At 42.1% G+C, this 14,392-nt stretch overlaps 1 protein-coding gene across 1 annotated transcript; it reads left to right on the top strand.

Moving 5' to 3' along the window:
- Positions 1-11,105: 11,105 nt before the first annotated feature.
- LOC145102867 (uncharacterized) lies at positions 11,106-12,241 on the top strand. The gene is made up of 2 exons (XM_079040356.1): positions 11,106-11,486; positions 11,568-12,241. Exon 2 carries the CDS (start codon positions 11,570-11,572, stop codon positions 12,077-12,079), a length of 510 nt encoding a protein of 169 aa, XP_078896482.1. The 5' UTR covers positions 11,106-11,486; positions 11,568-11,569; the 3' UTR covers positions 12,080-12,241.
- The last annotated feature ends 2,151 nt before the right edge of the window (positions 12,242-14,392 follow it).

The following is a 14,392-nucleotide window of genomic DNA, read 5'->3' as shown; positions in this document are numbered from 1 at the left end:
TCTTTCAATATGACCGCTTTATAGAAGGTTTGTTTAGTTTCAACAACTTTGGTTAAGGAAAGTGCACCTTCTATATCACCTCCAAGAATTTTCTCACATTGATCTGGGATCTGAACATTTATAATTTTTGTGACATTGATGTGAGAAGAGGCCCAGTTTTTCAAAAAGATTTAAACGCATTTAACATGATCAACAAATTTTTCTTTTTCAATGTGAGGAAATTATTAGTCAGTGAGATGCAAGTATTTTCCTTTTTTAATGTAGAAAGAAATTTTTCAACACCAATAATCTTTTCTTTTAGTTTCTTTACCTCAAATCGAAGATAAGATTTTTCTTTATTTGAGACTAATAAATCAAAACGTAAGTGAGCAATCATGTTATCTTTTTGATGTTTTCTACAGGAGAGTATTTAACAAGATTTTTTACCTGATACACTGATGTAGCGTTCCATTCTGTCTTAGAGTCTATAGCGACTTGAGAAGGATCAATGTCAAGAATCCCATCGTTTTCATTTGAAGTATCATTGTGAGATTCAACGATCTGATCCATGAGACACTTACCTTCATCATCTGAGGAGTTTTCTTTTCAAAAGTATATGATACAGAAAATCATCATCTCTTGGGTGGTTGATTAGTTTTGAACCAAACTATAGAGATGCATCATTTTCTCTTCCTTGTTATATCAGGGAACATATTTCCAATAGCAGTTCTCACCTTTATATCGAGATTCAACATCCTTTTCTCTTCCTTGTTATATCAGGGAACATATTTCTCGTTCACCTTACTACTAGATGCATCATTATTGGATGATTCATGCATATCAGCGATAGGACCTTTATTGATAACATCGAGCATATCAAAGTACATGAACTTGAGAGCTTCCATGGCTTTTGATTTCTAGGTAAAGAAGTTTTGTTTATCAAACGAAGGAATCTTGTTGCAGATAGTTGATTTGGGAGTAAAGGAGGTCGACATAATTATTTGAGTGTATAAAAAACCTGCTCTGCTATCAATTGAAGGTTTGTATAAATCGGATACACTTGAAGTATACAGAACGAAAGTAAACTAATTAAAGAGAAAGAAATAACAGAAAGTAAATAACATAGAGAGTTATCCAAATTGTTCTTTCACCAAGAAAGGGTTTTGTCTTCACCAAGAAGAGGTTGTCACTGATGGAACATGGACCTCCGGCGGTTCTTCGGGTCTTCTGCTATGGCAGAGATATGCAAGTCACCATCAGAGAGACGTGTTAGAGCCGCCCCAGGGACTGTGCCCCGGAAGCGAGCTCCGAAGGTCAAGTTAGATCAGCTAGAAGATCTGAGATGGTCCTCCATAGCTGGAGAGAACCATCTTGGTGCTGGTGGTGGCTGACGGCGGCGGGTGGCGACTGAGCCACCCGGCCGGAGTATAGTGGCGGCTGAGCCACGGGGAAGTCTAGTGGTGGCTGAACCACTTGGGGAGAGTCTAGGGAAAGGGTCCTCCTCCATGGAGGAGTTACTATTCATTATATAGGGGACAATTAGGTCAGGCCTTGGGCCAGCCCAATTAAGGCCCAACTAGCAAGGAGTTGGACAAGCCGCCCGGAGGCGCCGGGCGGGGCTGGTGGGCGCGCCCCAGGCAGGGCTGGCGGGCATGCACCGAGAGAGGATGGCAAGGGAGTGCCAGGAAGGGGAGCGCCTGGCCGAGCCGACAGGAGAGTCCCCAGCAGGGCTGGCAAGGGAGTCCCCAGCAAGGGCTGGCAAGGGAGTCCCCAACAAGGGCTGGCAAGGGAGTCCCCAGCAGGGGCTGGCAAGGGAATGCCAGGCAGGGCTGGCAGGGGCGCGCCAGGCCAAGCTGGCGCGCTAGAGCAGTCTAGGCCACGCTAGTGGACCATTCTGATGGGTTTTGAGCATTCTAACACTTCCTAAGTGTACATGCAACCCTAATAACCTTGGATCTATGTTTGTCTAATTATCATGCAAATTTGAATTCCAAGGTTATATTCCTATCTAGCATACATGGGGAACAATTTTAACTTGAATCATAGATAGAATAGCTTACCTTGTTGTTGCTTGTGTTCCTTGAAACCTTGTGAGCCTAGCACCCCAAGTGTGATGCCTCAAATGCTTCACACAACACCAAATGCTCTTGGAAAGACTCTTGAGATAACACACACTTGTCAAAATCGGCCAAGCCCTCTAGTTTCTTTTTCCCTTGCCAATTTTGGTGGAGAATGGGATCCTTATATAGTGTTGGCACATCTAGGGTTACACCATGTAAACCCTAATGTGTCATGACTCTTCATTTCCATGACCCATGGGTTTGTAACTCCCATGGAGCATCCATGGAGCATCCTATGGGTAGAACCCAACTTGATAATCCATGGAGCCTTTTAGCCCACTATACAAGATATGGATGATTTACATAACCAACCCATATATTTAATTAGTTATCCTTTGATCACTTAATTAATTCCAAATTACTTCTTTGATCAACTAATTAAATAATATTATTAATATATTAGAACTTATAATATATTAATAATCTCCAAGTGTTATTTCTCTCATTTAGTCTATCCAATTGCATGGTGCCATGCAACCCAAATGGACCATGCCGGGTCGGGTCAAGTACAAGCCCGAAATAGTTATGGACTTAGACACCTTATCCAACACATTCCTCATCAAGTCCCCCCATTCTGGTGTTATTGGTACGCGGCCAATGACATCGGACTGGAACTAGTCATATAAACCAACAGGAGAGTCCCTAGCGAGGCTGGCAAGGGAGTCCCCAGCAAGGTTGGTAGGAGAACGCCAGGCAAGGATGGCGGGAGCGCACCAGGCTAGGCTAGCATGCTAGAGCAGTCTGGGTCGTGCTAATGGACCATTCCTCATCAAGTCCCCCCAGTCTGGTGTTATTGGTATGCGACCAATGACATCGGACTGGACTTAGTCATATAAATTGTGCGTCGTCAAGTCCCCCTTGTCTGATGCGATTGGGTTGCTGACAATCGGATCGGACTAGTTAAAGCACCAAAGCAATAAACAATAAAGAGAATGACCGAACCTCTCCCACGGGAGCCGTGGGGTTATGCGATGAGCCAAACACTGTTTGAGCTGACTTGATACTCCTTCATTGAGAGGAGTGCGAGCCGGTCGGTGAGATGCAACGTAACTGTTGCTGTGATTATGCGGACCGAGGCTGCTACAGAGTGTTACGTGACACTGATGTCGATGGAATGTCGGACCGGGGTAGCTAAGAAGCGTAAGCTTGCCATTCAGTCCCTGAGACTATTATCCGATGTGATTGTTGTGGTAGCCACGTGAGATGAGATGCCACCAATAACCATCTACATAGTCTGCATTGCGGCGTACCAACCCTATCCCCCCCTTTCTTAGGGGAGGCAAGGAATAGATTCCGAGAGCTTGGCGACTAGGTTGCTTAGCGAGGGTCACGTAGTAAGACTATTGTCGATAGCCAGACAATAGAATTTTTGAGGAACATGTATTGAGGCTATAGGTAGGAAACATGCAGTGAGACTGTTGCTGAGAGCCAGGCACCAGAAATGTTGCGGGGTACACGACGAGGCTACAGGTAGGGTTACACAGCGAGACCATTTCCGAAAGCCAGGAAACTGAGATGTTGTGGGGTACGCAACGAGGCTACAGGTGGGGTTACACAGCGGGACTGTTTCCGAGAGCCAGGAAACAGAGATGTTGTGGGGTATGTGACGAGGCTACAGGTGAGGTTACACAGCGGGACTGTTTCCCAGAGGCAGGAGACAGAGGTGTCGTAGGGTCGTAGGTAGTAGGGCCGCTGTCGGGATAACCTTCTTGCTGGAGAGTATCCTCACTATAGCAGGTTGTAATGTGGGTAACACTTCATCGATCGTCCGAGCACAAGAGAACTATGATGACTGTGAGGGAGGAAGCATCGAGATCATGGTGTTAGTTGTGGAATAAGCTTGTGATGCGCAACTTACGGTGCGCGACAATGCACGACTTAGGAGGATAGCTTGGGCTTAGCAGCCAACGATCAGGGAGATGTTACGCGGGAGAGCATCGCGCGGAATGGATAGGGCTTGGCTGCCCGCGATCACATGGGAAAGCATCGCGCGGAATAGATCGGGCTTGGCTGCCAGCGATCGTAGATAAATCACGCGGAAGAGCATCGTGTGGAATGGTTGGAGCATGTTGCTATAATGGAGTCGGGCTGAGAAGCCAGGCGACTCGAGGCAAGGGTGCTAAACCTTGCATGCGGGGCATGCCGCTATAATGGAGTCGGGCTGAGAAGCCAGGCGACTCAAGGCAAGGGTGCTGAACCTTGCATGCGGGGCTTGCCGCTACAATGGAGTCGGGCTGAGAAGCCAGGCGACTCGAGGCGAAGGTACTAATCCTCGCATGCGGAGCTTGCCGCTAGAATGGAGTCGTGCTGAGAAGCCAGGCGACTCGAGGCGAGGGTGCGGAACCTCGCATGTGGAGCTTGCCGCTATAATGGAGTCGGGCTGAGAAGCCAGGCGACTCGAGGAGAGGGTACTAAACCTCGCATGCGGAGCTTGCTGCTACAATGGAGTCGGGCTGAGAAACTAGGCGACTCGAGGCGAGGGTGCTGAACCTCGCATGCGGAGCTTGCCGCTACAATGGAGTCGGGCTGAGAAGCCAAGCGACTCGAGGCGAGGGTACTGAACCTCGCATGATTGGGTGTAGCACCCCACGATCTATACGTCTAGTGACTAGTCTGGGTTAAAGCGGAATGGTACCTGATGCTTTGCTGCCTCGCTAGTCGTACTAATAAATGATTCCTCGCTGTCTTGGCTGTTTGCGGAGAGCCATGTGGCGGTGCTACTTAGGGCTTGACAGTGTAGCTATTGTCAAGTGGTGCGTAGCGAGACTGCTGTCTAGAACTGGCCAACAGGGCCGTTGAGGCCCGGGCAGCGAGCTGCTAGCGATAGGTGAGTAACACGACTATTGAGAGTTGGGCAACAATACTATCGAGAGTTGGACCATGCGGCTACTCTTTCCATCCGGAATACCAACATCACCTCCGGGATACACCATCATTCATGGTGTCAACTTTTACTGTACTTTAACTCTTCCCCTTGGTAATAAAAATCACTTCTACATAGTGTCGTACCAACACTATTCTCCCCCCCCCCCCCTTTTCTTAGAGGAGGCGAAGATGGATGCATAGCTGCAGATAGGCGAGATACATAGCTATTGGAAAGAGCTAGGCGACCCAAGTACTAACCAAAACTGGTTGGCGCAGCTGCCGAGAGCTAGGCAGCGCGACTGGTAGTTCAACAACGTAACTACTAATGGCTAGGCCTTGCAGCTGCTGAGCTGGGCCGCATCGCTACTGAGAGTCAAGCTGTGCAACCGCTGAGAGCCAGGCAGCACAACTGCTGAGGGCTAAGCAGCGAGACTAGCGATAGCCGGTCAACATGAGTGGTGAGAGTTGAGTAGCAGGACTGCCTGAAGTTGGTCAACACAGCTGTTGATAGCCGAGCAACACAATTGTTGAGGGTGATTTTGAAGTGTTTCACTAGTAGCAGTAGTAGTGTACTACTCTTCTCCCTCTCCTCTTTTTTTTTGAAACGTTGTTGCGAGAGTTCGAGTCGCAACGTATTCTGTTAAGTAGAGCGCGCGGCACGCCAACGTTAAATTGCTGACAGGAGTGACTCATTTAATTGTTGAGATACTCCAAATGGTCCAGTATGGAAGAAGCCCAAAATAAAATAAAATTGCAGCAGCTTATTTGATTGATCCCAAATGTCGAATCCTATCTTCTTCTTTTTTTTAGGATGTTGAGTGGAACATAATGTTATCTTTTAGGCTGTTGGTTTATATAATGATTCAACAGGCCCAATAAAATGAAAACTGGTGCAGGAGAAGCCCGAAACGAATTTGTTAAGCCCATAAGAAAGGTTGTGGGTCGAATTGTGGGCTTTAAACCTAAACTTTATTCCATTCCCTTTTTTTTATGAATACACGTGGGAGAGAGGGGTAACAGGGAAGAAGAATGAATGTGCCCCCTTCTTCCTTATTCTCACAATTCGTTGGGTGAGAACACCAAGCAGAAAGCTTCTAATTGGAACTCTGATAATGGGCATTGGGGATGAAGATTGAGCAGCGAAAGAGATCGATGTTGAACTCGGTCGTTTGCTCGTGGTCCAGGAGCAACGATGTTTTAAGAAAGTCCCACACGGTGACCGACGTGCACTGCTGGTAACGGTCGCTACTAGGTCACTTATGTCGTAGGTGGGCGTGTTTGCAGGGAATCGTCGACTGGAGGTAGGCCGACGGCTACTTTTGCACGTTTTACTGGAGCTCCAAAGTGGCGGATGGTGTTGAAATTGACTGGGTTTGGCTTCCCTTCAAAATCGATACGTTGGTTGTTGGCTGAAGATAACCAACGATCGGAAATGGTGTAGTGCTTCGCTGGAGGAAAATGGTTTCTCACAAGTGATTCATTGGGGATCGTCTCAGGGTCTGGTTTCGTTTGGGGATGGCGCTATTGTTGGAGGAGGCTGATGAGTCATCCGGGAATTGCAGTCGATGGGTTACGTCAGTCAGAAGGATGCTACAACCGGCTGTACTTTGGTTATGAGGCCAGCTGTAGTTATGACTTTGCGTGTATCGAGAATTGGTCCAGGTGGGTCCCACCCGAGAATGACTAGAGATGTACACTGTAGACACCTATACATCCCTTCTTTTCTTCTTTTTTTTTTCTTTTTTTGTCGGCTAGACTACAAGCAAATACAGCTGTTGTATTTCATTTTTATGTTGATATGAAAAGAAACACCACTAAATTTTGTATATTCGTCTCCTTTCTCTTCTTTTACTGATTACTTTCTTGTATCAGGTCTCTACACCCCCTTTTTTTTACTGAGCTGTAAGTTGGGAAGCTGGGTAGACTTTTGAAGCAAAGTATCTAAATGTGATTTTGAAAAGAATTTTTCCTTGCACGACTTCTCTCTATCCCTCTTTTTTTTTATAAATTCGATAAAATGTACAAACATGCCAGCCATGGGCACAGATAAATGTTTTAGAGATTAATGTTCTACAAAAATCGATGGACATGGGGTAAAAAGTCTCTTGTCCCCTCAAACTTTTTGAAAAGACCCAACAATATAAACAAAACAGACGTGAGAGGTCTTGTTCAAAGAAAATTGTGAACTAGGATATGCTCTTGTTAACATGATCTGAGAATAAGATAAAAGCTTATAGAAATATTTTCTCCTCCCTTCTCTCTTTTTTTTTGAAAGTTTTTGTAAAATGTACAAGCCATATGGCTGTATGTACAAATAATTGTTACAATGGGTAACCATATACATGGAAATGCAGTTACAGAAGGATCTTCAGATAATGCATGAACAAGAGGTGTGATAAGACTCATAAAACACTTCTTTTCCTCTCAACCTACTGGGAAAACCCCCAAAATATAAACAAAAAACGGGTTTGACAAAGTCTCTTATTATAAGATTTTCTTTTCCCTTCACTTTGCTCAAAAAGCTATTGAAATGTGAAAAAGAAATAGTCTCATAAATTTTCGTTTTTCTTTTTTTGGAGCCTCCAAAGGAAACACCAACTTGAATTAAGATAAATAAACACAAAGAGTTTCTCTTCTCTTCAAGTTGTTTGATAAAACACCAAAATAAAAAACGAAAATGGGTTAAAAACTCATAAGAGTTTCCCTCTTCATGACTTGCTGAAGAACACATCAAGACATATACGAAAATAAGATCTGATAAAGTCTTTAAAGACTTGAGAGTTGCTCAGATGAACTAAAACAAAACATATCTAGACATCTGAGCAAAAAACAAGGCAAATCTATGTCTTTGCAAACTTCATGAATACTCATATGAGCTAAAAACTGAACAAATCTTGAGGTCTAAACTTAAAAACGAAATCATATCTAAAGGTCCTGAACTGAAAATGAAGTAGACCTTAAGATCTGAGCGAGAGAAACTCAATAGATCAAGAGATCTGAATGAAAACGTAAGCAAATCTAAAGATCTGAATGATGGTTAAACAGACCTGAGAAGATCTTGTCAAGAAACAAAGTCGATCTGAACAGATCTTGGCAAAAGCCAAACGGATCTGAAGCAAATGGTGCTAGAAATGAACATATCTGAGAAAAACCTGATGTGAAGAACAACAGATCTGATCAGATCTAGACAAGAACGAGCTTGAGGCCAACTGAGGCTTTTGCTACTTGCTCGAATCCGGGATGGCGCCAAATGATGGAACATGGACCTCCGGCGGTTCTTCGGGTCTTCTGCTGCGGCAGAGATCTGCGAGTCACCATCAGAGAGACGTGTTAGAGCCGCCCCAGGGACTATGCCCCGGGAGCGGGCTCCGAAGGTCAAGTTAGATCAGCTAGAAGATCTGAGATGGTCCTCCATAGCTGGAGAGAACCATCTTGGTGCTGGTGGTGGCTGACGGCGGCGGGTGGCGACTGAGCCACCCGGCCGGAGTATAGTGGCGGCTGAGCCATGGGGAAGTCTAGTGGTGGCTGAACCACTTAGGGAGAGTCTAGGGAAAGGGACCTCCTCCATGGAGGAGGTACTATTCATTATATAGGGGACAATTAGGTCAGGCCTTGGGCCAGCCCAATTCAGGCCTAACTAGTAAGGAGTTGGGAAAGCCGCCCGGAGGCGTCGGGCGGGGCTGGTGGGCGCGCCCCAGGCAGGGCTGGCGGGCGCACACCGGGAGAGGATGGAAAGGGAGTGCCAGGCGGGGGAGCATCTGGCCGAGCCGACAGGAGAGTCCCCAGCAGGGCTGTTAAGGGATTCCCCAACAAGGGCTGGCAAGGGAGTCCCCAGCAGGGGCTGGCAAGGGAACGCCAGGCAGGGCTGACAGGGGCGCGTCGGGCCAAGCTGGCGCACTAGAGCAGTCTAGGCCACACTAGTGGACCATTCCTCATCAGTTACAAAGACGATTGACACAAATCCGAACTATCTAACTCTACATTAGGGTTTACCCTAATGTAGATTATATACTAATTTATACATTGAATCCCATGATTTAAGGGATTGTATCATATCTATACTAAGAACCGATTTTCATAATAAAGATACCAGATCTGCTATTTATTTTGTATTTATCTATATCATTACCTAATATACAAAAAGATTATATAGAATAACTATACTAAGCACTAATGTTGATAAACTTTATACGCTTGCGCTGGTTGTAGAGTATACACTGACGCTGACGACCGTGTAGAGTGTTTGATTTATCAGATCATAAGGGATGATCTTACAAAGGATGTTAAAGAAATCCATCCACAGTATATTTTGTCTCGGTGTAGGAAAGATGTGAAACATGGATACTACTTAGTGATAAATTGTTATGAAGATTTAATGAGTGGTGAAAGCGCTAAACAATTTCACCACTTTCGTTTTATTTTTTACGATGCTGCACATATTGCTAATTCTAGCGAAAAGTATGAATACTTGCTTTTTAAGGCTTTAGGGCTCCAACTATTTTGTTTAAGATTGGTAATGAACAAGATGATTGTTGTTTTACCGAATGTCATGGAATCTTATACTCTTGATTCAAGTATCTCAAGGCCTAATTAATTTTCTTCAAGAATAACTACATGTTTGATTTCTTTACCTAAAATCGAATTGATGCTCTTAAGGATGCTCACATCTCTTTTCCCCTCCCATACAAGAATCAGCTCCAACTTGATTTTTTTGTGCTTGATTCTAGTAACCAACTTCCATATATATTGGCAAAAATTAATTTTTAGCTGATAAGCTAATTTATAGTTGATAAGCTAACTTATAAATTAATAGTGTTTGGTAAAAATAACTTATAGAATATAACATGATATAAATAGATATTGAGATTTTGGCTCAAACAGACATAGGGCGTGTTCGGAAAAGCTAGCTGGTAGCGGGTATTTTGTAGCAGGTAGCGGTTTGCTTGTAGCTTGTAATGTTTTGTTAAACGTTACATGAAATAGCATTTGGATTTGGAGCGTTTTGATTAAACTAAACGCTGGAAGCTTGTAGTGCCAAACGAGACTTTTTGTTTTAAACGGAGCGTTTTGTCAAACGCTAGAAGCTAGAAGCTCTAAGACGCTCCAAACGCTCTGTGCCGAACACACCCATATTTTGGGTGTGTTTTCCAAAATATTGACATCAAAAAGCTTGTTTCCACAAATAAAATGCATTTCGAGGAGGTGCCTACACGGGCTCCGCAGAATTAGGATACCCTTCGAAAAAATAATGTTTTATGAAAATGTATTTAAGCTATAAATATACAGATAAAACCAATCATATCGAAAACAAATATAAAATAACAAAAGATGATATTCGATAACCCACTATTCACAACCATAGGTACATAATCGAAACATAAAATGGATAACTACATTACATATTATACTATAGAAAATCTTTTATTGATTACGATAAAGTTTAGTCGAATCAAACTAATTATTGATTATGATCCAAATTAAGTTTTATTATAACATACAATCAACTTTCTACGAAACTAAAATTCCGTCAAATCCACTCAAATAGTTATATCTTGTGGTTTTACTATAAATAACATAAATCTATCAAAATCTTTATTGATAAAACGTACACAACAAGCTCAACAAAAAAAATAAGGCAAGGATTTGATAATTAATTATTGCTTATGAACAAAAAAAGGAAATGTATTCAAATTGCAATTAAAAATGGAAACTTATTAAGCAATCGAATATTTTAAAAACATAATAAATGATGACTTAAAAATAATCATATTATGCGAAATCAGAACATAATTTCCTAGGATTTGCACTAAAATAACATGGAATGGTTCTCATGCTGATCTGGATAATTGGATGTACACGTTGGCCACGTCCATGTGGCAACAAACGAGTGGTGATTAGGTAACCAGTATAGAAGGAAATCTCCCCTTACGAACAATATTTTAATAAAATTACGAACATACCCCTAGCGGCGATTATATCCAGCTGGCAATTTTTTAGTATTATACAAGGCTACTTGACAGCACCCATTATTGACGTGGAAATTATTCTATTCCCATTTTCCAAGTGGAATATACCCCTAATCATTGAGTATTTTTCATTTTACACCCCTCTACAAAATCATAAATAAATTTCTCTCTCATCCTCCCTTTTGTCCACCCTACTCTTCCCCTCCATTTCTCTCTTCCTCTCTCATCTCTCATCTCTCTCGCTCTAATAAACTCCCCTGTTTTCAGGTTGATTTTGATTCGGAGGTTCAGATTGAGATTGTTTCATCTAGATTTTGATTGTTGTCGTGAGGCGCAAGAGCGCAATCTGAAATGTCTTTCAGATTTTTCCTCATTTTTCCAGAAAAATCCAAGGTTGAAGAAGGAGAGTGGGAAAAGGAGAGATAATCGACGATAATTTTCGTCTTCACCAAGAATTTTTCTTGCTGTTAGTGTTTGCGTAAATATATATGCAAGTGTGTTTATATCTGGAGACTGGAGGAAATTGTTAGCTTATCGGACTTATCTGCTTCTTCTGGTAAGTTGATTTGGTTTGTTAGTGGAATTTGATTGTGATTTTGGTTAATGTTGCTTATAGTTTCTGTAAATATTTTGTTAGGAATGTCTGCTACGATGATGATGCCTGCGACGGAATCACAGTCAGTGGCGGCGAATCTGAATGCTCCGACGATGGAAGTAGAGTTTGCCGAGTGCGATTGTTGTGGATTGACGGAGGAGTGTACGCCGGCGTACATGGAGAGAATTCGAGAAAGGTATCAAGGGAAATGGATCTGCGGTTTATGTGGAGAGGCGGTGAAAGACGAAATAGTGAGAAGCGAACGGCTGATCACCACCGAGGAAGCGATGACGCGTCACATGACGTTTTGTAGGGCGTCGAAGTCATCTGGTCCGCCGCCTAATCCGGCGGTTCATTTAATCGCCGCCATGAGACAGATTCTCCGGCGAAGTTTGGATTCACCTAGATCCTTGAGGTCTATGCCTAGTAGTCCGACGAAGAACACCGGCGCCGGCGCCGGCGCACTTGCTCGATCGGAGAGCTGTATGCCGACTCTAACGCTTGCTGTTGTTGATTCATCTCCGTATGATGAACTCGAAGCACCTGAAGAATGATGAACAACACAGAAGAACAAAAATGGCGATGAACAATTGTAAGTTTGATTCCTTGATCCCTCCAAAACGGATTTGGGAAAACTAGATGCTTAATTTAGATGAGACAGTTATTGTATCTAAACTCATTATAATTACTAGTAAACAACCATGTTTTCATCTTGATCTCATTTTCCTACAAACAACTTCCATTTGAATTTTCTTCAAATTTTCAAACCCATCAATCATTTCAAGAAAACTTCCATCAATTCAAATATACCAAACTTAGTTGGTTAAAAAAGTGTCATAAATCAATACACACGGAAACACAAATTTAGTGTGAAATGAATAAACAAATCATTAGTCATTTCATCAAATCAAAACTAATAAACTCAAGTGTACACTAATAATGCAAGTATCTTGAAGGTGTTTGACATGAGAATAATCTTTTTGGCTTTTGTGGGCATATGTTTTGCTACAACAAGAGATTCTCACTTTGGTCTTTCTAGCCGCAAGCTAGTTACCTATCACAAAAAGTGATAGAAAGACAATACAATAAGTCTTATTGAGATGCCTATTTCCTAGTGCTTTTAATAGAACATATATTCTAATATGTCAAAAGCATGTTAATAAAATTATAAAAAAGAGCTTATGATATGCATTGTGAATCCGTATCCTATATTTATGTAAAAGACAAAACAACAATAAAGTTCCGTAAAACCGTAAAACCGAAAGGTAATGTGAAAAGTATCGTGTGAAATGATGTCGATTTGGAATGCTTTGTTTATTGTACAATTATTGATCGTACCATTTTCATAGAGGTAAAAGAGGTAAAATATTGTAACGTACCTTATTAGATTGTACAACTTGTGAGGGGTAAGATTGTAACTTCAAACTCAAATTAGTGACGTGAAGTGACTATTTAGCCATAACATTTGTGTTGGAATCCTGTGCACATAAGTAAATGATAAAAAAAAAAAATGCGTAACCGTCACAATACATGTGATTAAGATAATGTTTTTTTGAAATGAAATTTGTCAAATGAATTGAAATATGAACAAACTACATCCAAACACGGTATAAGTTGTCATGTGTTTAGTTTTTATATGAATGAATCAATGAAATCGAAATGTGAATTGTGTGAAACAGAAGAATATATTTGTCTATTTGTGTATTTATTAGGACAATCCAGTTTTTCAACCAAAAATAGAAGAATGAATTACAACTCTTACCTCCCTCTTATAGGAATGATAAAATCCCTTAAAACATGGATTTTGAATGTATCCATATGAGTTTCATTGGTTTGGAAATCAAACATTTAATGCATAGGAACTCAATAGATTCTAATTCCTTTGGATTCTTTAGGAGTTCATGTTAGAAATAGAAGATGAACAGATTGTTTGAATTATCTGAAAGTCATGATTATCAAATTGAAGTATTTCGAAGGTACATATCGAACACTCAATTGGATGAAATTTAGAAATTACGAAATCAGAGAATGTATGTGAAATGTTCTTGAAAAAAAAGATTGTACCAGAAAATGACCAAAAAATGGTCATCTCATTACTGTTTGAAAACTGTCACAAGACAGTTACAAACTGTCATAAAATCGCCAAACCTGTCATAAAAACGGATCTCAAGGAAAATGGTCAAAATGAGTTCATTTTCTAAAAATCTGATTTTTGATGTATTAATTCAAAACATGCTTATTTTATCAGAGTAATACATCACATGCTAAACTTCTTGGTGTGTGCCATGCAGTCATCTCGAGCTCTTCTCTCCGATACCGGAAGTACTTGAAACCAAAACTGAAAACTGTAAGCACGAAGTTTAGTGAGTTCCCCATACTACCACATACCATACATATAACCACATATTGGGCCCCCGCCTGGCATCGAGCCCCACTCGATATACAAATCTGTCTCTCTTAGGCCCCGCCTTTCTCTGGGCCTCGCCCGCTATACACGTACAAACATACAACATACTAGTACATAAAGGCAACATACTCTATTGTACCTCTATATTAAGGCCTCGCCTAACTTGGGCCCCGCTCCTGGTCTGCTACTGATGAGTTGTGGAACCCCGTCCACACTCCTATTGTTAGTGAGATACGAGCCCCCGCCCACGCTCACCTCTCTACCAGGTACATACAAATATCAAAAAGACAACAAGTATAATTTAACATGCACATATAAATCTTCCTCGGGCTTGCCCTAACATGAGACCCTAGTCCGGGACATACTACCATATAAACATACTTTGGGCTTGCCCCGACATCGAACCTTGGTCTGGAACCTATCGTACCAACACATGCAAGAATCACAAAGACCTCTTGCA

The sequence above is a fragment of the Lactuca serriola genome, chromosome 4 (assembly GCF_051521515.1).
Source record: "Lactuca serriola cultivar US96UC23 chromosome 4, Lser_US96UC23_V15, whole genome shotgun sequence".
NCBI classification, from domain to species: domain Eukaryota; kingdom Viridiplantae; phylum Streptophyta; class Magnoliopsida; order Asterales; family Asteraceae; genus Lactuca; species Lactuca serriola.
This window is presented reverse-complemented; position numbering and strand designations above follow the sequence as displayed.

Coding starts and splice junctions, on each gene's coding strand:
- LOC145102867 (XM_079040356.1), top strand. CDS start 11,570: ATGTCTGCTACGATGATGATGCCTGCGACGGAATCACAGTCAGTGGCG.